The following is a 26,895-nucleotide window of genomic DNA, read 5'->3' as shown; positions in this document are numbered from 1 at the left end:
GCCTCCCTTCCTGCGCAAACAGTCCGACCCCTGCATCTGACCCCCAGCCAGCCAGGACACTGGGGGGTCATAGCGGGATAGCCCTCCCAAATCGGGTCAGTCCCGACGAAAACGGGACGGTTGGGACTATGATGTAGCTGCACAGCCTGCACGGGCCTATGTATGCTTCTGGCTGTGACCCATGTGCAAGTAATCCTCAAAGTGCAGGACCAGGGATGCTCAAATTCGGATTCGGAAGATAAACGGATAGTTAGATTAGAGCAGCTTCTCTCTTATCTTTTACAAGCTGGATTAATCGTCCTCTGAGCTGGCTGGGCTTTCACATACTGAGGAATTACAAACAAGGGCAAAGCTGTTTGCAGGAAGAAAAGAGCAGCCTGAAACTTCAGTGCATGGGGGAAAGAAACACACAAATGATCTCTTGAGATTCAAAAGGAATGCTGTATACAGCCTGCTTGTGTATGGATGTATTTTTCTATGTGTGGACATACTGTACATCAACCTACTTCCTGTTTTGGTGGCCATTTTGTTTGTTTACAAACAAACTTTTTAAAACTGTTTTTAACCACTTTTAATGCGGCGAGGAGCGGCGAAATTGTGACAGAGGGTAATAGGAGATGTCCCCTAACGCACTGGTATGTTTACTTTTGAGCGATTTTAACAATACAGATTCTCTTTAAGCCCTGCTTTGCTGCCGTTTGAAAATATGTCTGCCCGCCGAAACCGTTTCATAGCAAAGCGACTTTTTCGTGGTTATGTTTTTATTTCATTTAACCCTTTGTGGAAATGGGTAAAGGGTACTTTGTACCCCTATACTCATTTCTCCTGGGAGGGGGGGCGGGCATCTGGGGTCCCCTTCTTAAAGGGGTCTCACAGATGCCACCATGAACCCCCCCAGGGAGTCATCGCCCCTAAGTCCTCCTGGGGCACCGGAGGTGGGGAAGAGCCCCTTGTCCATAGATTGGACAAGGGCTCCAGGGGGGAAAGCGAAGGATTGGCCGCCACTCCCCCCTGGAGCCCCCCCATACCATGGACCATGCGGGCTGATATAGCTCAGGGAGCGAAGCTCCAGTCGGCCGGAGCTCAGCATTCTGGCTATCCCAGCCTGCATGGGAGACAAGGGGTTACAGAGGCTCGGGAGGGGGGACCTCACGCCATTTAAAAAAAAAATTCCCCGATTTCGATTTTCTCAAAAAATGGTCTTTTTGGAAAAATGTGGTGTTTCTAGCTTTTAAGGGGGCTTTGCTATTAAACGTTATTTTTAAATGGCAGCAAAGCAGGGCTTAAAACGATAAATAGCGTTCAGGCAAGACAAAAAAAGCAGGATTTAAAACGATAAATAACGTTCACAGGGTCTTTGCCATTTTTAATGTTTAAAACGATAAATATCATTTGATAATGTAAGTGAATAGGGCACCATTTTTATCACTCATTATCATTATCACTCATTCGCCATTTTTCACTGCTCCCCTGTTTAGTGCTTTGTTTTATGGCTGCTGTGTGTAAATGTGTAGCGTTGCTGTTTAGATCTTGATGAAAACTGACAACATCACTCATAGTATGAACAAGCTTCAAGTAATCCTGAATTGCTGTTGATATAACCTGGAGTTAGGTAAGTTATACTGTGGTTTTTTTAAAAAACAGGTTATCAACAATTATGGCTGGGGGGCAGGGAGCAAGGGGTGTTCCTAAGGATGACTGAGGAGGATAACTGCCACTTCCTCCCTGGCCGTATTCGACGTTCTACTCTAAAGAAATAAATAATTTTTGTTAAAAGTTAAAGTATATATAATATAATCTATTACTTTGAAATACATTTAAAGAGAATCTGTATTGTTAAAATCGCACAAAAGTAAACATACCAGTGTGTTAGGGGATATCTCCTATTACCCTCAGTCACAATTTTGCCGCTCCTTGCCGCATTAAAAGTGGTTAAAAACAGTTTTAAAAAGTTTGTTTATAAACAAACAAAATGGCCACCAAAACAGGAAGTAGATTGATGTACAGTATGTCCACACATAGAAAATACATCCATACACAAGCAGGCTGTATACAGCCTTCCTTTTGAATCTCAAGAGATCATTTGTGTGTTTCTTTCCCCCTGCAGCTATCTTCCACTGAAGTGTCAGGCTGTTTCTTCCAGCAGAGTGCAGACAGCTCTGCCTGTATGTAATTTCTCTGTATGTGAAAGCCCAGCCAGCTCAGAGGAGGATTTATCCAGCTTGTAAAAGATAAGAGAGAAGCTGCTCTAATCCTAAATAATACACAGGCAGTGTGCATACAGGGGCCTGGAAGGGGGAGTTCATAGCAGAACCACAACACTGAAGAACTTGGCAGCCTTCCAGACACAGGCTGACAAGTCTGACAAGAGAGAGATAAGTTGATTTATTACAGAGATGGTGATAGTAGAACGTGCTGCAGTAAGCCAGAACACATTAGAATAGCTTTTGGAACTTGGAGGATGATAAAAAACAGGATGCAATTTTTGTTACAGAGTCTCTTTAAATGCTGGATTTGGCCAGTAAAGGTTTCAAAACACTTTAGATGTGTTCCACATGGATGTTTGGGTTAGGAGGTGTTATCAAAAATTCTGGAATGTCAATAGAACTTTACAAGGTTTTATCTATTGTCCCGAATTTAAGACAATTATGCCACCTGGCGGCTTCATAGTCTTATAATTAATATTATTAATACTGCTTGTTATTTACATGATGAAATGCTGACATCTGCCGGTGGAAAGAACATGATTTTATATTATTACATTTTAATGTGCAATTATATCTTATATGATTAATTGTTTTAAGAAGAATTATATAATAAGCTTTATATTTAAATAAGTATATTAGAAGCCCTATATGTTTCAACAAGCCTTATATTGCTGAAGATTCTTACAGGTCTGTATAACAGTGTCAACCTGACCAGTTTTATGTCTGGGAAAGGACAGACACATTCCAAACTAATTAGCAGAAGGACACATTATCAGAAATGTGTCATAAATTACATTGTTTAATGTTTGAAAGTCCAAATGTCTGGGGCAAATAAGTCAACCAGCAGACAAGATGGCTGGTGACGTCCATTTTTAATTAACTGCGTCAAATATGACCTGATATCAAATGTCAGAATTTGTAAACATTCCAAATGACGTTAATTCTCACAAGATAAGGTAATAAGGAATGTATAAACAATAATATTATGACTTAGGTATTCAAAACATGATAAAGCATTGACGCACGAAAGTTTCAGCCAATCTGAACCTGGGATTTAGGGAAATTTCAGATTAGGCAGCCATATTGCATCCAATCACTATAAAAGTAGGAGCTGAAAGCTCATAAGTTTGCACTAGCCTACCAATCTCCTGAGAAGACACACGAGGCAGAAGCTACCTTCCCAGATGCTGAAGAGATGAAAGAGAAGGGGTAATATGCTTAATATTCTGGTGATTTACTGTATTCATTTTTCAGCATTAAGTTCTGTTAAGATTTTAGCAAGAAGTTTTTTTAGAAGCTATGCTATTTATGCTATTTCTTTAAGAAGTTTACTACAAGTTTTACACAGCTACTGTATACACAGCTATTGATACAGATGAGACTATTTTTGATCTTATTCTATATAACACAAGTATTATATACTTTTTTGAAAGTGCTTAGAAGATTGATGATCGCTTGGCTATAAAGCCTTGATGAGATGGAATACTGTTAGAAGGAAACACTACTTGGAACTGTTCATATTTTGTATATACGCTGTATGATAAGCAAATACAATTTTTATATAAAATCATATACTGAGTGCTCTGATTCATTTCAAGGTATACCGTCAATCTATAATTACTGTTATAGAGGGTTCAGACCCCACTTGGCCAGATTTATATGATAGCAATGCTTTAAAGGCTGGTCCTTTACTGATTTAGCAATCATGAAAAAGGCAAGAACCACTCAGGTTTTTGATACTGTGGGGTAATTAAAAATGAAGTGATTCACGATAGTGGTCCTTTAATCTATGTTCACACTATATCCATTGCATTGCAGAATAATTCTGCATGTCAACTCACTGTCTGTCTGTACAATTCTATGGGCCTATTGACATGCCTGAGTTGTAACAGGTCACGGTATTCTAACTTGCTGCATGCAGGCTTTCAATTATCATGTGCACTATAATGTGCACAGCATCCATTGCAGTGCACACACATTCACGGATGACACTACCATTGTTGGCGTCATCACCAACAGCGACGAGGAGGCATACCGTCACCAGGTCAAAAGTATCTGTAACTGGTGTAGGGTGAATGGGCTGGTCCTCAACACCGGGAAAACTGTTGAGCTGATCATAGACTTTAGGCAGCGCACTCCCACCACACCCCCAATCCATATAGGAGGCACAGAAGTCACACAAGTCCCGTGCGCTCGTCTCCTGGGTACAAGCATCTCCAACAACCGGAGGTGGAAGGCCAACACCACCTCCACCCAGAGGAAAGCCCAGTAGAGACTATTCTTCCTCCGCCAGCTGAAGAAGTTCGGTATGGACCAGAAACTTCTGACATGCTTCTACTCAGCCACAATAGAATCTGTCAGAATCGGTCTGGTACACTGACTCTTCTGCCTGTGATAGACACAAGCTACAGAGGGTCATCAGATCAGCGGAGAAAATCATTGGAAAACCTCTCTCCCCCCCTCTAGACCTCCTCTACACCACCAGATTGAGCTCCAGAGCACTGAGGATCACCAACGATCTCTCACACCCATGCTCCTGCTTCTTCAGTCGACTCCGTTCGGGTCAGAGGTATCGGTCCATCTACATCAGGACCTCAAGACACAGGAAGAGCTTTTTCCCCTCAGCGGTCAAATCACTGAACTCTCTGGACTCACTCCCATCGCTCTCTCCTTAGGCTGTTCTTCCTCAACTAGCCAGTGCCGTCCTTTAAAGAGACTCTGAAGCGAGAATAAATCTCGCTTCAGAGCTCATAGTTAGCAGGGGCATGTGTGCCCCTGCTAAAACGCCGCTATCACGCGGCTAAACGGGGGTCCCTTACCTTCAAAATCCCCTCCGTGCAGCGGGGGAGCGCTTCCGCATTGGGGCAGGGCTAACCGCCGCAGCCCTGTCCCACGCGCGTCTGTCAGCGCGTATCCTCGCCTCTCCCCCGCCCCTCTCAGTCTTCCTTCACTGAGAGGGGCGGGGGAGAGGCGGCAATACGCCGCTGATAGACGCGTTGTGAGGTAGGGCTGCAGTCGTTAGCCCTGCCTGCAGCAGCAGCAAAATCTACGACCAATTTGGTCGTTGATTTTGCAGGGGGGGGGGGGGTTGGGGGTGAAGGAACCCCCGTTTAGCCGCGGGATAGCGGCGTTTTAGCAGGGGCACACGTGCCCCTGCTGAATATAAGCACTGAAGCGAGATTTATTCTCGCTTCAGTGTCTCTTTAAGCATGTCTGCATAGCAGAACTTCATATTTACTGTGAACAAGGTTTTCCTCTGTTATGTACTACTGTATTGCATTTGTTTGATGTATGCTACCATGTTATCTCTGTTGTCTGTCTTTTCCTGTACCATCTTTGTGCCAAGCCCTATTCCGGGCATGACCAAGTCGTGCTTGGCGAATAATAAAATGATTCTGATTGTGATTATAATGCATGCATAATGAAATGAGCATAGTGTGAATCCACCATTATATTATGCTCTATTCACCTGATGTGTAGGGCAGCGTTACAATTGTTTAGCAACTGTTCATACAGCGTGAGTAGCTGTGCAGACAAATTAGGTAATTTCGGCGCATCGCTTTGGGCGCCACCATAGTCCGAACTATGGCCATAGCGGTGCTCAGTTACTAATTTCGGCAATCACCGGACCTCAAATAAGAAAAAAAGAGGTACCGGTAATTTGGCCACTGGGAATAGAAAGTGCCTAAATGAAGTATTCCCCTCGAGTTGCAACAACTCAGAGGTGAATGAATATTAACTCCGTTGCCACCAAGGAGTTTGCCTGCAGCAGGGTGAGCCATCTTTCTGCTTCACCCTGCACCAAAATTTTGCTTCAGGCTGACTAAAGTTAGAACAAAATGGTAATTTGTTCCAGAGATAAATTGATACAGATTAGTTGGTTCCATCAGATTTATTATACACCCGTTAGAATCTCTAAATTCGATAAAGGTAATAGTGATGCTTGTTGGAGATGTGGATGTAGTCCTGGATCCTTTAAGCATATGGCTTGAGACTGTCCTCTTATTCAGGGAATGAAGTTTTTACATTTTTGGTTGATAATTTGGGGTGTCCTCATACAAGTCATGCCTTTTGGGTATGGTTGATGACTTACATACGGGCTGTAATAAAAAGTTATTGGTTCGGCAATTTTTTTTTTATGCTAAAAAGACTGTTGCATTGGAATAGCAGAATGCCTCACATCCCCCGCAGACTCTGTGGTTAAGATTAGTAAATTCTTCCCTTCCTTTGTATCAGCTTACTTTCCTGGCAAGAGGAGCAGGTGCTAAAATCTCTAAAGATTTGGGGACATGTGGACCCTGTTTTTTTCTTGTTTAAAATAATTTGTCAGCCATACTGACTCTCCATTTTATAATATTAAATCTGACTGCATGTCATCTTTATATTGATCGCCATGTACTTACATATGTTCTTTTCATATGATGTATCTCTACACTGTCAGTTGATCAAGTGTTTGTTTTTCATTGTGTTTTTCTTGCTAAAAATTAATAAAACCATTTTGAAAAAGTCACCTGTGCAGAGTCCACACAGTTAAATGTTTGATGATTTGTGATTTGAGTGGAGAGATTTGTAATAATTCTTATGAGTCAGCAGCTCACAAGTCTGCATTTTACCATTGGTAAATTGATTAGAATATTTAATCACACAAACGCTGAGATTAATGGAAGTGGCCACAGCCAAATAATTGTATAAATTACAGCAAACACCACAAAATGAATACTAATTCCAACGCAATCAATACCCCAATCTGTGAGCAGAAACTATCAATAGATTGAAAATTCTGCAGACTGAGAGGTGACAAGCTAAAGAGCTGCAAGGTTTAAGGGCCCTTTTCCACTATACCTAGGTGAAGTTGCATAGGAAAAAACGTGTATGCGAATTCGCCTGCGTAGACATTTTTTCATGCGAATTCACATGTGTACGCATTTTTTTTTATGTGATTTTACTGTCGCCATTCATTACTATTGACTTCCACATGCATAAACGCATACGCGTAAACTCGTATGCGAAAATGCATACATGTTAATGTGAAACGGCTTAAACCACGTGGAAAATTCCAACAGAGGTGGACAGTTTTTTTTTTTCATCTGCGGGGGTAAGCGAATTTTGCCTTATATATGTCATGCGAATCTGCATGCAGAAAATGCATGCAGATTCGCGTTAGTGTAAAAGGGCCCTTGGCATTGGGAACAGGAAGATCTGAAAATGGCTAAAGAATAATAAAGTTTTCATGCATTGTACCAAGCTGATGATGGTAATAACACAAGGTTTTCTCATCTGAAATGTTTTTTTATTTCCTCTAGAGTGAAAAAATCATGACGGAACTCGGATCACCCAGAGACACCCTGCCAGCCGCTATGGGGGGTGAGTATCTCTCAGGACTGCCAGTAATTTTTGTCTTCTATTTTAGAGTCTTTATTCGCTGAAAAAGGGTGGAAGAGAGAAGGAAAGGAAAATTTAAATCAATGCATTAAATATTTATTACATAGAGTTTTTTCTCTAGATTGGACACACCCCTCTCTGGTGTTAGATGTGTCTCTGGTCACTCACGTCCCCACCCAGCCAGTGCTGTGTATACCCCAATGGATTAGTCACTTGGGCATTTCAGAGGGTAGGCCATTTCCAGCACCATGTTTACCTCACTTTACTATCAAGACAATGCTATGTGCAGCCTAGGTGGTCAGTTGCTTCCCACCCAGCTTGGCCACACCCCCATTTTGTAGCAGCCATTCCTTCCCAGTGATCTTTGGATTCTTCCAGGCTAACTTTTCCCAGTTTCCTGATTGTTCACCTAAAAAATGCATTGAAAATCAAATCACATAGTTACATAGTTATTTTGGTTGAAAAAAGACATACGTCCATCGAGTTCAACCAGTACAACACCAGCCTGCTCCCTCACATATCCCTGTTGATCCAGAGGAAGGCGAAAAAACCCTTACAAGGCATGGTCCAATTAGCCCCTAAAATTGCAATGCAATTTTTTTCCATGCATTTTTTCAAACACTGCGCTTAAAAAGCACAGCAGTCACTGCCATTGCATTTTTCTAAAAACGCATTGCACTAGTATGTACACGTTATCACAACCTTGTATTTAAAAAAACACATGCAATTTTAAAAACGCAGCAGTGTGTACAGGCCTCAAGATGGCCTAAAATGATCTTCGTGGCCATGGCTTGTACAGCATGTGTATGAGGCTTTAGGCCCAGGTCAGATTAGATCAGGGGTGCCAAACTTAAATACAAAGTGGGCCTAAATTGAACACTGGGACCAAGTTGCGGGCCAACTTCAATGTCTACTGGCCAACTTCCTCCCTTATAAAGTTCCCTGGTGTGTAATGGCTCTGCTCCAATGCCTATACCGTTCCCTGTTGTCTAGTGGTTCTTCCTCCCCATACAGTTCTCTAGTGTCTAGTGGGCCCCACCCTTCCGTATACAGTTCCCTAGCGTTTAGTGCTTTCCCCCCACCTCCCCCATATGGCTTCTCTGGTGTTCTAGGGCTTCAACTCCAATATAGCTTTCTTGGTGGTCTAGAGTGGGCCAAACATAATGCAAAGTGGTGAAACCACTTGGGGCCAAATTTAATGGCTCTGAGAGCCAGATTTTGCCCGCGGGCCAGAGTTTGACATGTATGCATTAGAGTAAAAAAAACAGTCTGTTCCCGGATCCGAAGGGAACGGATTGTTATGGATAGGAATGGATCCAATGTTAACCTATGGATCCATTCACTTCAATCCATTCAAACAGATCCATTCTGCACGATACTCCGAACGGACTGCAACTTTGGTTCTGCAGCAATTTTTCCAGACCGCTGAGCCCAGCGGAACTGAAGCTGAAGCGCTGCATTGGGGGCACTGAGAAAATGGAACGTTTCTTCACACTAGTGAAGAAATGGACCATTCTAAAAAGATAAATAAACTTTGGGGTGGGGGGATGTGGGGAAACGGAATGGAAGCAGTGGGACGGAAACTGAGTGAAAACGGATCCGATTGACTGATGATCAGATCTATTTTCACTGATCTGTTTGCCACCTTAACGCAAGTGTGAACCGGCCCTAACTCTTTCAGATTTAGTTTAAAACAGAGTTTGACGAGTAAACTGTTTGAGTCTTTTCAGATAATTGTTATTCGTATTGTCATTAATGTTGGGTTGTTTTCACAGTAGGCCACATTTCCCTCCCCTATTTGATATACTTTTTTAACAGTACATTTTGTTTGTTATGTCTGACCTGTTTACATAACTTTATTCTGTGACTACACTGACAGCTGTCCCTTTGTTGTTACAGGTGAGCATGGAATTCAGGTGCATTTCTCCTTCTCTGCCCCTATATTCTCCGTCCTCCTCAAACACCTCCGAAATATTGTAAGTTCCTTGTTTCCAATAAGAAATATATGTGCCTGTTATAAATTTGTCCTTACGGATTGTGGATATTCTACACATTTGTTTTCATGTGTTTGGAATTGGTGCTGTGGTTCAGGGATGGTAAATAAACTCATGCATTTCTCTATGTTTCCAGTATTTTCCGGATGGTTCAGTCCCCAGTGCAAGTGTCACCATCTCCCTCCATTACCATAACCGAGAAATTTCTCGACAGAAGCTTAAGTCACAGGTCAGATCTCCAGCACCAACCTTCAACAAACTGGTGAGTGTGGTAAGAGGTGACATTTGTGTATGAAAAAAGACATGGCTGTATGAGGGGTGGCATCACTGTGTAAGCAGTAACACCACTGTGTAAGGGGTGACAGGTCACTACGCAGCATGTCTGTAATACCTGTGTCCCTGGGTATTCCAATGACATTTGTAATAATGTTTGCATGTACATTCTTGCTCAAGACTTTGTGGCCTTGACTAATGTCCTGTGCATATTGTATTCGATATTTTAATATAATATACTGAACAAATATTGCTTCTATTCACTAAGCCCTGCTCGGCAATGTAGAAGTCTCAGCAGTGGAGTAGGTCTCTGCAGCATGCTGTGATTCTTCTTCTACAAGTGTCTGCATGAGCCGTTCCTGTGTGCTGTGACAATTTATTAGACAGTAAAAGGCTTCCTGCATCCCATAAGATGTGCATGCATGCCACTAGAGGTCTCTCTTGTGTATCGCCTACTCTGTGGTTCTCATGTTCCACCCGGCAGAGCATCAGATCATATGACAGTGTTCTCCCCAGGCTCTTTTAAACGGTTGCTCCACCCGGCTAGTTTTGGTGAGCACCTGGCTGTCTTAGGCTCACCTCCTCCTCTGCTGTTTGCAGAGTTGTGCAGAGAAGCGCCGGCCTTCCATTCTCTCATCTCGCCCCACCCGGCTAATTTTTCATGCCACCCGGCTTTAGTCTGTCAATGCTAGTTACCAACAGGTCAGAGCTGGTCTTAAAGAGACTCTGAAGTGAGTTTAAAATGGCTTTTTACTTTATATTCAACGTGGGCAAGAGATAAAAACAGGGAACACCAAGAGCCCCAATAGTGTAATTCGTACTAGACAAGGTGGCAATAAGTTTGTATTGCTAAATACTCACAAGTCAGGGTCACCAGCAGGCAACCACTGTAAAGGCAGGTGGGGAGACTGTCCTGACCCCACTCAGGATTAAGAAGTCGCTCTCTGTAGACAAGAAGAAAGGGTAGCAACCCTCCACCAAGGGTGGACTCAAAATTGTATACAATGAACAGAGGTGCCAAAAGTATAAGATTAGATTAAATGAGCTTAAAAACCAACTTAAATGGCAAAATTACATAGTTACTATGTAACTATGTAACTATGTAATGTTGCTATTTAAGTTGGTTTTTAAGCTCATTTAATCTAATCTTATACTTTTGGCACCTCTGTTCATTGTATACAATGTTTGCCCCTGCTAAAACGCCACTATCCTGCGCCAGAACGAGGGGTCTTTACCCCCCAAATCCCCTCCGTGGTGCCTGGGGAGCGCTTCCTGTTGAGGCAGAGCTAATGGCTGTAGCTCTGCCTCTCAGCGCGTCTATCAGCGCGTATCACTGCCTCTCCCCACCCCTCTCAGTCTTCCTTCACTGAGAGGGGCGGGGGAGAGGCGGAGATCCGCCGCTGATAGATGGGCATGGAGGCAGAGCTGCGGCTCATAGCTCTGCCTCCGACAGCACCAAAATCCATGACCAAGAAAGTCGTGGATCTTGCAGGGGGGATTTGGGGGGTAAAGACCCCTCGTTCTGCCGCGGGATAGCGGTGTTTTAACAGGGGCAAACATGTCCCTGTTGAATATAAGGTAAAAAGCCATTTTTAAACTCAATTCAGAGTCTCTTTAAATACCAAACATTTTACTTGTTTTACCGCATGCTCTAATCTTTGTTAATTTACATTTATTGAGGAATTTACTGCATAAGTCTGTAATTTACCTCACTAGTCAGTAATTTTACATTTCAATGTGGTTAAAGTCTTGGTGAATTGTTGTTTAGCAAGATGTTTTCTGTATTACCGAATGCGGTAATGCATAGTGAAAATAAGCTAATGTCTCTCAGTGCACTGCTGCTGCCGAAACAACATTTCGGGGCCTTAGAAGGGGAAAAGAGCAGTTAAGAATATTTCTGACTTCCAAAGATGAGGCTTCAATTATGCCATCCTAAACTGGCTAGAAGTGTAGCGAACGAGCGAGAGGGGAAGTTTACCTTCCGCTGCTCGCCATGACTTCCTGCAATGCTGCCCTCTAGTGGGCGGCATTACAGGAAGTCACGGCAAGCAGAGGAAGTATAAAGTAATTTCTTCCCTGCGACCCCCCTCCCCGCCAGTGTGCACCAGCTCCCCATCCTGGCTGCTACCCCCTCAGGCTACCTGGGTGGACACCTATAGGGGGAAGGAGCAGGCAGAAGGCAGTGCGGATCTCCCTCCGTTTTGTGCGCAAAGTTCTCTGTGTAGAGGGAGATCCGTTTTTGCATTGCCTGCCTCTACCCCTCCGTGTATCAGGAATCAATCCGGGTGCGTGAAGTCCCAACAAATCCAGACCCTGCGTTCAGTTTTTCAAAACGGATCCCCCGGAACGCACACTGATCTGTTTTGAAAGTGAGTGAAGACTGTTGCTATTTTTAACATTATTATCCATGGCTCCGGTTTTGGTCCGGCCCCCAAAACGGAGCCATGGATACGTTCCCGGACCTAATGTGAGCCTGCCCTAAGGGCCTGTTTCCACTACTCACAGATTCTGTATGCAGGAAAAGTGACTTCAATGAATGCCTGTGGGCCTGTTTCCACTTTTTCTGTATCATGCATCCGTTTCCCCATGCAATGAAAACGTTAGTGGAAACAGGCCCATAGGCATTCATAGGAGTTATTTTTTCTGCATCCAGAGTCTGTGTGCAGTGAAAACTGGCCCTAAGTATAAGGGGTTCTGACCTGAATAGCTCAGACTTTGTGTGTAGCTTTGGTGTACTGATTGATGGGGAATTACATTTTATGAATCAAATCTCCGTTGCAGAAATTAAGCACCCCATACCTCCAGAAAATCTTGCAGGAGTACTGCAATGCTCTCTATGCAGGCCTTCCAAGTAAAGATCTGCACCAATTGCAATTAGTATAAAATTCTGCTGCAAGGCTGTGAGCAAACACCAGCCCTTCACTTACTCCACTGACTACCCATAAAATGGAGGATCCTATTCAAGATTAGCCTATTAACATTGAAATGGCTACACAATTTGGGCACTGGATACCTGAAACATTTGTTGCAACTGCATCACCCACCGCCCACAATCTTAGATTAAAAGGATCTAATAACTTAATCGCCCTAGAGTTCACCTCAAAACCTCTGGAGTCAGAGCGTTCTGTCATGCTGCCCCTACACTTTGTAACTCCTTTCCACACCCAATCAGGACATCTCCATTCTTAGTGGAAAGCCACATGTTTAGTCTGGTATTTACATATTCTTGACTATTTCTTGTGTAACACAGTCCATCCTGCAACTTCATATTGATCTGAGACCTATCTATGCACTTTGAGTCCTATGGGAGAAAAACGCTTTACAAATGTTATTGTATTGTATTGTATATTGGATGTTTATCTGCCATGTCTCCCTCACTTAACGAACACCTATGCCCGCCCCTTTGTAGCCACCAAGATTAGAGTTCTGCCAAGCTTTTTGCATTACTTGAGACACTTAGTTCTTCCCCCAGCCAACATCTTAGTACTGTAGAATGCCCCATCTCAAGACACACCATACTTACATGCTATTTGTTTTTTTTTTGTTTTTTTGTTTTGGGGGGGGGGGGGGGGGGGGTGTTGCCTAGGCTATTTTCCTTATAGCTATCTTAGGGCTCCCAAAAGGTTTTTTTCATTACAGGTTTTCTTTAAGAAGGGCCCCTCTGGTCCACGGGCCCCAGTGCGGTCGCAACCTCTGCATCCCTTATTGCTATGCCACTGATTTTAAAGCACTATATAAAACAACTTGTAGATAGATATTTTTGCTTTTGCCTTTTTGGTCAATATCAGTCGCCCAAGAGAGAACCTGGGTGCAAAGAACTGAAACACTGCCACATAAATGAGCTTGGGCTCACCTCTATGCCCTTCTCAATGGTAAGGAACATTCAGAAGCTTTTTGCCTCAGAGCTGGGCTTTCAGAATGGTCAGGAGACTTGCTTTGAGTACTCCAATACCAAAAGGAATGGAGATGTGTTTAAAAACAAAACAAAAAACCCACTGCATTACAGACCTGGTGGCAGTTATCCCTTTAAAGGGACCCTGAGCACTTATTAAAAATGAAATAGTAACTTACCTGGGTCTTCCTCCAACCCACCATAGGCCGCAAGGTGCCCTGGCATCCTCCTGGCTCCTCTCCCGGTCCCGGCTGGCGGCTCCGTTATGGGACGACTTGGTGCTCAGGGTCCCTGTAAGATATGGAGATCTAAAACCACTAATATTTTAAAGTGGGCTAAAAATAATTTTAAAAACTATACCAAGTCAAGTTTTGCCTTCCTTAAAAAGAAGTTGCTACAAAGTATTTAGCTTTAAATTAGCAAAATGTTACATCCATAAGGCATCACTTCAAGGCAGTAAGTGAATATGTAAATCTTTGAACTCTGGAAAAAATACTAGTGGCACTGGTACTCCATGACAGAGAGAGGAGGAAACCTCCAACAATTAAGGACTAGTCAAGAGTCAGTATGGTATAGTACCGTTTGTTTAATATAAGTCAAACTAGGAAATTTGATATACAGTATAATCTCGTTATAGTAAACTCCAAGGGACCAGGAAAATTGGTTTGCCACATCATACATTGTCCTAGAAATGGCCCAGCGTGCCCTGGTACATTCTCTGCTGCAAAGGACCAACTCTGTCCTCCCATTAGAGGTACAGTAGAAGCACTTGCACATTTGGGGCTTGATTCACAAAGCGGTGCTAACTGTTAGCACGCCTGTGAAAACCCCCTTAGCACGTCTAAACAAGCTTTTCGCGCATAAAACTTTATGCGCACAAAACTTTATGCGCGTAAAACTTTACGCGCGTACTGCACAGAGCGCAGGGCGCTCCGCGCGAAGTGCCCATTAAAGCCTATGGGACTTAGCGCGCGTAAAACTTTGCGCGCATAAAACTTTGCACACGCAAAGTTAGCGCACGATCTGATTGAGAAATCCGGTGCTAACCTACTTAGCACCCTGGTTAGCGCGTCTAAAGACTTTAGACATGCTAAGTAGGTTAGCACCGCTTTGTGAATCAAGCCCTTGGTGGACTACAAGGTAAGTATACCTTAGGGCAGGGCTTTTCAACCTGTGGTACGTGTACCACCAGTGGTACTTTGGCGTTGGCCAGGTGGTACATTCCAAGTTTGCCTGCTACTTAATTGCCCATCTGCCACTTGTCCTGGTCCCGTCTTGCCTCCACAAACGACGGCTACCCCTCGCTGTGCTGCCCTGTCGTCAGTGTGGACCGCTCGTCTTGCTGTCTCTTTACTGCGGCCGGGTTACCAATGATCTAAGGTCTGAACTATTACGTGGGACAGCACAGAGAGGAGCAAGTAAGGGGGAACCGAACTTTGTAGCAAGTCACTGCCCAGCTCTACGGTGGTGGGTGAGGCTACCTATATTGAAGTGGTACCTATAGTGGCAATCTACCTACAGACTGCTAATAATGGCAGTCTGTAAGCTCGCAATCTAATTTTAATATTTTTCCCCCTACCAATTTATCCTGCTATTCCCCTCCCATATGCCCCCCCCCCCCCCTTTCTTAAAGTGTACCTGTAAGAAAAAAGTTCCCCGTGGGAGAAACCCTCTGGATCCTAAAGAAGGCTTTCCCATTCCTCCTCAGTAGAGGGGATCCAGCACTGGAACCCCTGGAAGATCTCCTTGTTGGTATGAGTGCATGTGCATTTGCGACTCTCCGTTGGAAAAGGCCGAGCTTGATCGGGTCAGATCTATTGTGCTGGCACACTGGTGGTACTTGACATTTTTCAGGTGAAAAAAGTGGTACAATGAGTGAAAAGGTGGAAAAGCCCTGCCTTAGGGCTCCATAGCCAAGCTGGTCAAATAACTAGTACAGTATCCAAGGCTCCTTAAAACTTGCAGCCGTCACTGACTAGAGGCAGCTACTCGCTTCCCGTGGCTCCAATACCGCCACGGGCGGGACTTGTAGCACCTGTCCTGCAAAATTTTCTGCTCACACTTGAGCCAATCATAAAGTATCTCTTCAAAATGCAGCCAATCTTAATAAGCCACTCGCATCTGTAAAGGCTCTGATACCTCAGTGGGCAGGCCTTAGCAATCTGCACTCTACTCTCCTTAGTTTTGCAGCGAATAAGCAACCTGTACTGCGCTCCACACACTACCAGAAGCGTCATCACTAACAAAGGAAGAGATACCCGAGAATGCGTACAATCCCGTAGATGGACTGTGAGGATACTTTTATTAGTGATTGCAAAGTGGAAGTGGTAACACTGCATCCTCTTTTGTTTACCTTCACATTATCCCTCATTTTCCCCAGGTTGCTTATTTGTACATTACTGTATATCCAGTGCCGGTGCCATTCTTCTTGCCTTACAAATGTTATAAGGCATCAACTCACTTGCAACCAGCCTGAAGAGAGCAGCCGACCATGGGTTTCACACTAACATATGATGCATGCACCACCCACTATTTACTATATCCAAAGTCAGTGTCACTAAAGGTGCGTACACACGCACTACAGCAGCCAACGTCGGGTCCGTCGGTACCTCCCGCTGGACGGGTTTTCAGTAGACTGTAGTGCGTGTGTATGCACTGTCGGCAGACTAATAAGGCTGTTCCTGAACGATCAGCCCGTCATTGGCTGCTGTAGTGTGTGTGTACGCACCTTTAGGGGCCAAAAAACGTTTACTATAACAGAAGTTGTATTATATCAGAGTTTCTATACCAGGCGTTGCTCCCATAGACTTATAAGTGGCTGGATAGTGTAATGGTTAAGGGCTCTGCCTCTGACACAGGAGACCTGGGTTCAAATCTCGGCTCTGCCTGTTCAGTAAGCCAGCACCTATTCAGTAAGGAGTTTCTTGGGCAAGTCTCCTTAACACTGCTACTGCCTACTGAGTGCGCTCTAGTGGCTGCCTCGCAAGCGCTTTGAGTCCGACAGGAGAAAGGCGCTATACAAATACTGCCATTATTATAATGGAGATTGGCTGGGACCTGGAGAGGTAGTTTACTATACCCAAATGTTTACTATATCAGAGTTTATTATAACGAGATTATACTGTAGTCACAGAGATGTGTCACCACTCAGGCTACCCCACATGGAGTGTGCAATGCTAGAAACTATAAACTGTAGGAAGCACCCAATAAGAATAAAATAATTAAAATCAGTCAGTTAAATGGATTTAAGGCAACGACTTAACTCCAAAACTATGAGCCAGACAATAGTCCACAGACAATTTATTACTAGATACAGGTACACATATTCTTGCTTATTGTATATGTTGTTGTGATTTAGGTGCAGTTCTCGGTGAAACAGCTGGATGGATACATCATGAAATTCCTGGTAAGCAGTAAGGGATCTTCTCTGGGGGGACTCAGCCTACACCTCAGCAGTGTCCAATTGAACAAGGATATCTGGTATCGCCTGGGATGAATCTGTGTTCCTGTAAAAAGCCGTAGTTTCTGGAATACAGGAAATGCAATAGGAGATTGTTGGGACATACGATAATTACCAACTCCTCATACAGGACTACCTCTGTCTGCAAAATGATGTCTCACACTCTGAGGATTGAGGAACAATAACAGCATAAGGACATCACATGATGATTCTCACTTTATGACGACATCTGTTGGCAGCAGCTGAGGCAGCAGCAAATTAACCACTTTTATTGGAGAGTTAGATCTGGAGTGGAGATTTTTCAGTCTTTACTTACTACACCACTTTTGCATTATGTTTTTTCTTCTATGTTTTTTCTCCCTGTGTATCATCTGCTGAAATCTATAATTGCAGCTATACTTACCTGATGCACAGCAACAACCCCATCCCAATCCTTCTTTGCAGAAAGTCTATGGCGATGTCCCCCCCAACACATACATACCCAAACTGCAGAGTAGCACAGAAGAGTTGTAGCTGTAACTATATTACCTACCTGTGCTTCTGTGCAGCCGCCTGCCATCTTCCATCTTGGCCTTCTTGCCTGGCATGTGAAGTCATGTGACAAGCAGGAAGACTCAGGACCAAGGTGGCGTGAGTGAGCGTGAGTGGCTGCATGGTAGAGAAGCTCATCTGAGGCTGGAGCAGATAATACAATTATGGTTCCACAATACTACACTGCAACTGCAATTAAGATGGTGACCACATATTTGGTGAATAGAAATGACAGCAGCACTGATGTGGGGGAGTAATGGAGGCAACATTTGTTACTTGACTGGAATAGTGGAGGCATTACTTGCTATTTGCGGTTGCTCTTGGGGGGGGGACCGTAGTTCTATTTATGAAGGGGGAAGGGAACAGAAGCAGCACTTGTCAATGAGGAAGGGGAGGTGGGAATTGTGTCCACACGTTGGAGAGAAGGGGGTTCGTTACTTGTTATGTAAGAAGTGTGGGGAATGTTGGTTCCAAGTTTATTATGGATGGTGGCATCTTTTGTTGGGGTGGGGGAAGCAAGTGTCATGGGGGGAAGGGATTGTAGCCACATTTGTTACTGAGGGTAAATAAAGGTTACCATTGGTAGGAGGGGGTTTAGCGTAGGTAGGAGGGGCCTCATAAAGGTTTCAGTGGGCCCTATGATCTGTAGTTATCCTCCTGTTCTTAACCCTTACCTCACCAGTGTGCTGTGTTACACCACCCATCAGATACTCCTTTTCCTGCATACGTAATAAAAGGGCACCTGGAAATTTGGGCGCCTAGGAAAACCAATAGAATATTGGTAAATGTTCTAAAAGTTTAAAGAAAAGTATAGTAAGATTAGTATTAAATACCGATATTTTACTATAAATGGCCAGTGCAAAAAGTTGTGCTCCTCAGCCCCAGGTATTATAGATACAGTTCCACCTCAATAGCACTATTTCAATAAGCGCCTATAGTGGTGTCCAAATTTCCTGCTTCCCTTTTTCCTACTCTTTTCCAGTATATCAGCAGTTTGCAGTGCCATGCTACCACCATCAAATACTCAATCCTACTCCTTTTATGTATATTAGACATTTGCAGTGCGACGCTACCCCTATCAAATCAGCAGTCTCTAGTGCCAAGTCAAATAACATTTATATTGCCCTTTTTACCTGACGGACTCAAAGCCCCAGAGCTGCAGCCACTCGGACGCGCTTTATAGTCAGTAGCAGTGTTAGGGAGTCTTGCCTAAGGTCTCCTACTGAATAGGTACTGGCTTACTGAACAGGAAGAGGCGATAATCTAACGCAGGTCTCCTGTGTCGGAGGCAGAGCCCTTAACCATTACACTATCTACCAAATACGTCTCCTACCCCTTTCCTGTGTATCAGCAGTCTGTAGTACCATGCAGAACAGGATTATTCACCAGGCAACTGAGGCAGGTTCTTGGGGCCTAGTGTGTGTCAAGGGGCCCACCTGCCACCTTCTTTTACCTCTCTACACTTCAGCTTACCAAAAGGACCACACAGGGGCCCCAAATCTACCTTGCCTAGGGCTCCATTGCATCTTAATCCATCTCTGGTGCCATGCTACCCCCACCAAATACCCATCATACTCTTTTCCTGTGCATCAGCAGTCTGCAGTGCCACACCACCCCATCTGCATAAACCATATCTTTCCCTTTTCCTCCACCTTGACAGTCTGCAGCATCTCACAATCCCTACATGCACTTTTTCCCTCTTACCACCTTTTACTAATAGGCTTTAGGGCCTGAGTCCACTAACTCAGTTGTGTCAGCTTTTCAGAAACGCATCAATGTTTAGATGCTGAAAAGCGGACAGAAGTAGACTGCGTTTGTGGGCTCAGGCCCTAAAAATTGGAATGAACACAGACATTCTAGATACATCTGATAGAGTCTAGCAAGGGCATCTGAATTGTCAGGCAAATTTCCATTCTGTACAATAGAACTTAGAGAAAAAATAAATGGCAAAGCAGCAAAATGTAATGGAACCCCTTTATATGTCAATTATTATAAGGCTGGATAATTTGCCTGCCAAATCATGGTGGGAGCTCCATCCTTTACCATGGAATTATGGAGGGGGAGGGTACATCCTGAGTTGCATCTAGGGCTACTCAGTATAAGCAGCTGATTTTGTGCCTCAGCACAGGAGACTGTGCACAATACAGTACGGGAGCTTCACCACTATGCCTTATGTGTATTCATATAATGTAAATATTATGCCTCATGTGTATTCATATAATGTAAATATTATGCTTGGTGTAATTTTCATGTAGGATGGTCTAACATTTCTTTGTGTGATTTTATTATCTGTAGATTTGAAAAAATACATTATTTTGTCAGTAACTTACTGTATATTGGTGATTGTGTCTCTGATAGGATTTATTACAGATTCCTGGACAATTTTACCAGTCACACTGACCGTGCTATTCACCAATGTCATGTGTCACCCACTGGCTTATATTTCTAGTGATAATATTTCCCACCCTGGCTTTGTTCTCAATAGTTTGAGATGTTAGGATGCACAGTCCTTTAGAGATGAAAGAATTCAGCAGGGTAGCACGCCCCTAGTAATGGGCATGGCAGATAAATGAACTCAGGAGTACAGAGACCTCGCAGCCAGAGTTCTGGAAAGATAGAAGAATTCAGAAGGAATAGGGGAACACCTAGTAATGGACACGGCAGGTGTACTGACCTAAGAACTCAGGAAGACAGAGAAGTCAGAGTCCCTTGGAGATAGAAAACTCCCACAGTGGGATGTTGAGCCCCTTGTAATCGACATGACAGGTGTGTAGATCTGGGAATTTAGGAGTACAGAAATCTCAACCCGAGTCACTGAGAGATAACATCATTTAGCAGATGGAGCCCCTAGTAATGGACATGTTAGTTGTACAAACCTGGAAATCGGACAGCCCTCACTGCTGGAATCTCTGAGAGACAGAAGAAGAATATTAGAGGTAGGGAAACCCCTAGTGATGAGCACGGTCGGTGTGCAGACTTGAAAAATTAGGAGTACAGAGATCTCCCTGCTTGAGTCCCTAATGCCTGGTACACACCATGCAATTTCTCATCAGATAGATGTGTCAAAACTATTATTTCCTACAGGTGCAATCTGATTGCTGATTTCTTTTTTCTGGTCGATTTTCTGATCACTTCCATAGAAAATTGTTCAGGAAAAAAACTATCGGAAATCAGATCGGACATGTTGGAAATAATCAGTTTGACCCATCTATCCGACGGGAAATTGCATGGTGTGTACCAGGCATAAGAGATCGATTAATTCATTGGGGAGTTGGGTTCCTTGGTTATGGGTGCATAAAGTCTGCAGAAGAGGGGACTGAATAGAGTAGAAATCCCACCTCTTGAGCCCCCAAGACCAAGAGACAGATGAATCTAGTGGGGCTAGGCAGTGGCGTAGCTAAGGAGCTGTGGGCCCCGATGCAAGTTTTACAATGGGGCCCCCCCAAGCATTCTATACATAGCAATTGATACGGTGCACCAAAACCTGCCAATGGCAACTACAGTGTCAGAGGTGCAAGAAGGGGATGGGAAATAGTTTGTTAATGATCACCACTATTCAAAGTATCTAAAGAAGTGTTATTATGAGCACAGGCCCAATAGAGAGCTAATACTGTAGTTGAGGGAGGGCCCTTCGGGGCCCCTCTGGTCCAAGGGCCCCGATGCGGTCGCTACCGCTGCACCCCCTATTGCTACGCCCCTGGGGCTAGGGTAGTGATCTGCAAACTTGGCTCTCCATCTGATAAGGAACTACAAGTCCCACAATGCATTGCGGGAGTCTGACAGCCACGGTCATTATTCATAAAGGCAAATGCATTGTGGGACTTGTAGTTCCTTAACAGTTGGAGAGCAAAGTTTGCAGATCACTGGGCTAGGGGGAGCACATGGTATTGGATGCAGCAAATGTGGAGAGCTGGAAACTAAAGTAGTGGAAATCTCCACACAGTATAGTCCAAGAGATTGAAGAAGTCAGCAAGAGAAGGTGAGCAGAGCTGTAATTTAGTGCTTGCAATCAATGTTAAAATCCTGAAGGTGTATCTGAAGCAGAGAGTCACATGTCCACTATCCAGCATGTAATATTCAGTCTTCCAGCAGCCTTCTCCATTTTTGTTCAGTCTGTTTGGTATATTGCTTACCTCTGTATTCTGATAGTTGTATACATCTAGCCTGATGATACATGGGCTCAGATTTTACAAACTATTAGACATCTATTTGTTTTGTCCTGATATCACTCCGTGGAATTCATCACAAGATAATTTAGTGGACTCTATTTTCACAAAGTCTTAAAACAAATATTCACAGGGAGGAGTTTTAACATGTTAATGAAAATAAAATTCTGGATCTGGGGAGTACATTTTTAAGCTAGCAATGCATTAATCCCACAGAATACCATATATCACAGGTGGCAAACACAAGACCTGCGGGTTGAATGCCTTCCTTGCCATTTTATGTGGCCGCAAGAGCTTCAAATATGCATCACTGATAGCCGTAAAGGAGCAACAGTACACTGCCATTCCAACCAGATGATGACAGTGTTTCCGGTAAAACATTGTCTTTTTCAGCTTGGGTGCAGCAGCATGATATGGGCCACACCCCCCCCCCCCACACACACACACACACACACACACATACAAAATTAGCATGTGACCCCCTCCTTGGATTGACCTTTCCCCCCCCCCCCCCCCCCCCCATGTGGCTTATTAAAAGCACACACACACACACACCTTTCCCCCCGGTACCCTCTCCGGACATTGCAGAGTAGCACAGCATTGAGAACTGCACTACTTCCTGCACTAGATGTAGCACCCCTTCCTGTCCCATGGACAATGTGTCTCCACGCTTTCTACATACAGCCTGCAGTGAGTGAATGTGCAAAGCAGCAGGGTGAGTAGAGAGAATGATTGCTGTGCTACAACTGGGGCATTAGCATGGAGAGTTGGCAGGATGTGTTTAGTGCTTCAGAAGTTTCCTGTCATTAGTAGCACTGCCTGCTGTAATACCAGAGTGCCCTAGACTATTGATTACTTATCCTGATCAGAGTAATTAATCAATAATGCAGGGCAGTCTGGTGTTGCAGAAGCCAGTGATACAAGTGCTAACAGCATACTTCTATAGTAAACAGAGAAGCAAGCTCCAGCGCAATTTAGATTAGCTTGATTGCAGGTAATCTTATCTCTTTTCCCAGCATCCCCCTCCCACTCTGTTGTCTTCCGGCATGACCCTTTCCTCTTTTCAGATTTTAGTGACTTCTTTTAACAGCATGTCTCTGCCAAACAGCACAGGTGATGTCTGCAGGCCTGGTGAGAGATCTTCCTGCCATTTCTCCTCTCCCACCAGGCTCTCTGTCTTGTGCCTCTATCTCTGTATCCTCCTCCTATGCATCCCCCTCTTTTGCATGTCCCCCTTTTCTGACTGTCCTCAGAGGAGCTCACAATCTAATTGTGCAGACATCTTCTGCAGCACTGTATAGAGTGCAGAGTTTCATAACTGCTAGCTCAGTCTACATCCTGATGACTCCTATTCCCCCAAAATCCCCCCAAATTTGCAGGGACACGCTCGGCGCCCCAGACCATCAACCTTCCCATCAAAAAAATTGATTTTGTTTTTTTTTGGGGGGAGTGGTGTAAATAATCAGCACCGGGTGTCAAATTCCCTAGGTACGCTACTGACTGTCCCATAAGTGTTAAGTCTTAATTAAAAATTTGGCCCGTGGCTTTGACTATGTTTTAGATTTTGTCCCCTTACGCGATTGTGGTTCGATTCCTGATGTCATTTGATGTCACATGACATTGAGAACCGAACCAATGCTGATATGTGCTACCCAGTGCTAGCAGAGATGAGGACATGGCGCCCAGCGCAGGATTTTGTGAGTGGCTTCCTGCAACTCAGAGCGAGCACTGCATTACACGGAAGGGGAAAGGGGAATAGAGAGTAGGTGGGAGGGGACCCGCAGCATACCAATACACATGGAGGGACACCATGCAGCTGAAAGTGCACTTCTTACCCGGCTACAAGTCAGAAATTTAGGCCTCACTCGCATATAAGGCGACTCCCATACTTTTATATATTGAGTGAAACCTACATTTCTAGACTTATAGCCAAGTATATATGAACTATATATGAAGTAACTCTGAAGCTTCCTTTAGCCAGAAAAGTTGATAATAATGAGAAGTAGGCTTATCAAATGAACATACGTAAGATAGAAAACATTGGAGATCTCTTTACTGACACATTTCTGTCACATTCACTACAAATTACATCAGAAGTGGATAGAAAGCTGCTAGCTTAGCTAGCTGTTGTGTCCACAGTGTGTGTGTTGTCTGCGATATATCCTGTCTGCAGAACACAACAGACGGCCGCCTCCACGTTGGGCTTCTGGAAAGCACTGCAATAAGCCATGAGGAATTATTGCGACATATAAACTAATTAGTCCTAATTAAGGCCGAGAAGGATTTGTCTGCAGCGTGAATGAGCATCCTGGCACAGGAAGCCGCTGACATATTGTAAAGCAACTGCCTGACCTTAATTAAACTTATCATTAGATAGAAAATGCCACCTCAGCCATTACTGCAGACGCTTCAATAAACCCAACTCACTGGAAAGTGTCCCACTAATAAATGAAATGAATGGAGGGGAAAGAAATGATGGGTAACCACACCTCATCTGAACTAGTAAAATAATGCAATGGCAACAAAAGGCAATAACATCTCATCTCACCTTCAAGGAATGGAGGAAAAAGCAAAGAATTAAGTAGTACTTGCACCTCATCGGACACAGACCACATGTAATAGAGGAGGGAGAACAATTTTAAATAATTGCGACTCATCTGACAAAAACCACAAAGAGATGAATGGAGGAGACAAAAAAAGATGGGCAATAACTACTATCTGACACAGAACACCAGGGAATGAAAACAGGAGAAAGCAGAAAAATGGTGGGTTATCACACTTTATCTGACACAGAATGCCAGAAAATAATGGGAGGTGAGCAGAGAAATGATGGAAACTCCCACCTCATCCAACAAAGACTGCAAGGTAATGAGTGGAGGAAAGAGGCATCGTAGCCAATTACATGTCTTCTGAGACAGACCACCAGGAAGTGAAAGGGGGAGAGACACAAAAATAAATGGAGGAGAGAGCAGCGGGATGATTGGTAATCACACACCATATGAGGCAACTGGGAGGGAGAAGGCGCCCCAAAAAAATAGGTGGTGGTCCATGAACGGTATATCTATATTATGTGACTAAAAATAGCAAAAAATATAAATAATAAAAATGCCTTACCTCCAATTTCAAACAAAAGGTTTATTATTCATCAGACACTATCAATGATCAATTGTTATTTTCACTACAGTTCCTCTTTAAAGTGAACCTGTGGTGCGAAGGATATGGAAACTACCATATTTATTTCCTTGCAAACAATACCAGTTGCCTGGCAGTCCTCCTGATCCTGTATCTCTAATACTTTTGGCCATAGACCTGAACAAGCATGCAGCAGTCAGGTTCTCTGACTCAGGTTTTACTGTATCAGCCATATGGTTATTCCAGGGTTTGATTTAGACACTACTTATCCCAGAAGATCAGCAGAGCTGCCAGGCAACTGGAATTGTTAAGAAGGAAATAAATATGGCAGCCTCCATATCCCTTTTACCTCGGGTTCCCTTTAAGTAAATTGGCATTATGAGAGCTGCAAGAAACCTTGTCACTTGTCATTATCACTCAACTGCTAATTCATGCTAAATCTCTAGAAAACTGGAGAAGTGTACAGAAGTGAATGTAACATTCTGATACACAGAGGTTGGACAAAATAATGGAAACACCTAACATTTTGGCATCATAATCTTTGAACAAGCAATCAAAACTTGACATATGTTAATTTTTTTTTGTTTATTATTTTCATTATTTCATATGTTTAATTAAAATAATTACTTTTTACAGATATTTAAACCAAAGTTGGTTATAATTTATAAAAATGGCAGATCTCTCAGACTTTCAAAGAGGCCAAATTGTTGGTGCTCGTATGGCAGGTGCTACTGTAACAAAAACTGCCCGAATGCTTGGCTTTTCAAGAGGTACTGTCTCAAAAGTAATGACTGCCTTTGAAAGAGAAGGAAAAATGTCCTCAGCAAGGCACAGTTGTGTCTGAAAGTCAAAGTTGTCTGAGAGAGAAAGTCGGACTCTAAATCGAATTGTTAGAAAAGTTTGCAAGCCCACGGCTCCTAAAATCACTGCAGAGCTGAATGAACACCTACAGAACCCAGTTTCCACAAAAACTGTTCATCGGGAGCTGTACAAATCTGGATTCCACAGAAGAACTGCAATTAGATGACCTCTGCTCTGAAAGACATATGTTTCAAAGCATTTAGAGTGGTGTGGAAACCACCAGAATTAGTCCCTCGAGCAGTGGGAAAATTAGATTTTCTCTGACGAATCATCGCTTACCTTATTTCCAAACTCCAGCCGAGCGTACATTTGGAGACAGCCGAAAGAAGAATTTCATCCAGACTGCCTTCTTCAAACCATAAACATGGTGGGGGTTCTGTGATGATCTGGGGTGATATTTCTTGGAAATCCACCAGGCCAATAATTTCCCTCCATGGAAGAATTAACAGCCAAGACTATTAAGGAATATTGGGTGACCAAGTTCATCCTACGATTCAAGAACTGTTTCTGGAGGGGAATGCCATCTTTCAAGATTATAATGCCCCCATCCATACAGCTAGAATTGTTAAATAATGGCACAAGGAACATTCTAATGAAGTTGAGCATCTCATCTGGCCACCACAATCCCCAGACCTCAACATTATTGAGCATTTATGGTCGTTATTAGAGTTTCAAGTAAGAAGTCGATTTCCATCGCCATCGTCTCTAAAAGAACTGGAGGGTGTTTTAACTGAAGAATGGGCTAAAATTCCTTTGGAAACAATTCACAATTTGTATGAATCAATACCTAGGAGAATTGAGGCTGTAATTGCCGCAAAAGGTGGACCTACACTATAATAAAATATATTTTGTTGATTTTCAAGGTGTTTCCATTTTTTTGTCCAACCCCTGCAGTTCTGTATCATGTATATATAAAAGGTATTGCCCGATTCATCTTTTGTTGGTTTTGATATTGACAGATCTATATTAACTTTCATATTTTAATCTCATCACTTCC

The 26,895-nt window shown here is 43.5% G+C and overlaps 1 protein-coding gene across 2 annotated transcripts in view; it reads left to right on the top strand.

The window, feature by feature from the left end:
* Positions 1-20,064, top strand: part of PIK3C2G (phosphatidylinositol-4-phosphate 3-kinase catalytic subunit type 2 gamma) — a 194,458-nt gene extending 174,394 nt beyond the window's left edge. For both annotated transcript variants that reach the window (XM_068277370.1, XM_068277371.1), the window contains exons 28-31: positions 7,511-7,571; positions 9,489-9,565; positions 9,720-9,845; positions 17,107-20,064. In XM_068277370.1, coding sequence (XP_068133471.1) covers positions 7,511-7,571; positions 9,489-9,565; positions 9,720-9,845; positions 17,107-17,244 — 402 coding nt within the window. In that variant the 3' untranslated portion in view covers positions 17,245-20,064. The remainder of the gene's footprint in view (positions 1-7,510; positions 7,572-9,488; positions 9,566-9,719; positions 9,846-17,106) is intronic.
* The last annotated feature ends 6,831 nt before the right edge of the window (positions 20,065-26,895 follow it).

This window comes from Hyperolius riggenbachi, chromosome 3, assembly GCF_040937935.1.
Source record: "Hyperolius riggenbachi isolate aHypRig1 chromosome 3, aHypRig1.pri, whole genome shotgun sequence".
NCBI lineage: Eukaryota > Metazoa > Chordata > Amphibia > Anura > Hyperoliidae > Hyperolius > Hyperolius riggenbachi.
This window is presented reverse-complemented; position numbering and strand designations above follow the sequence as displayed.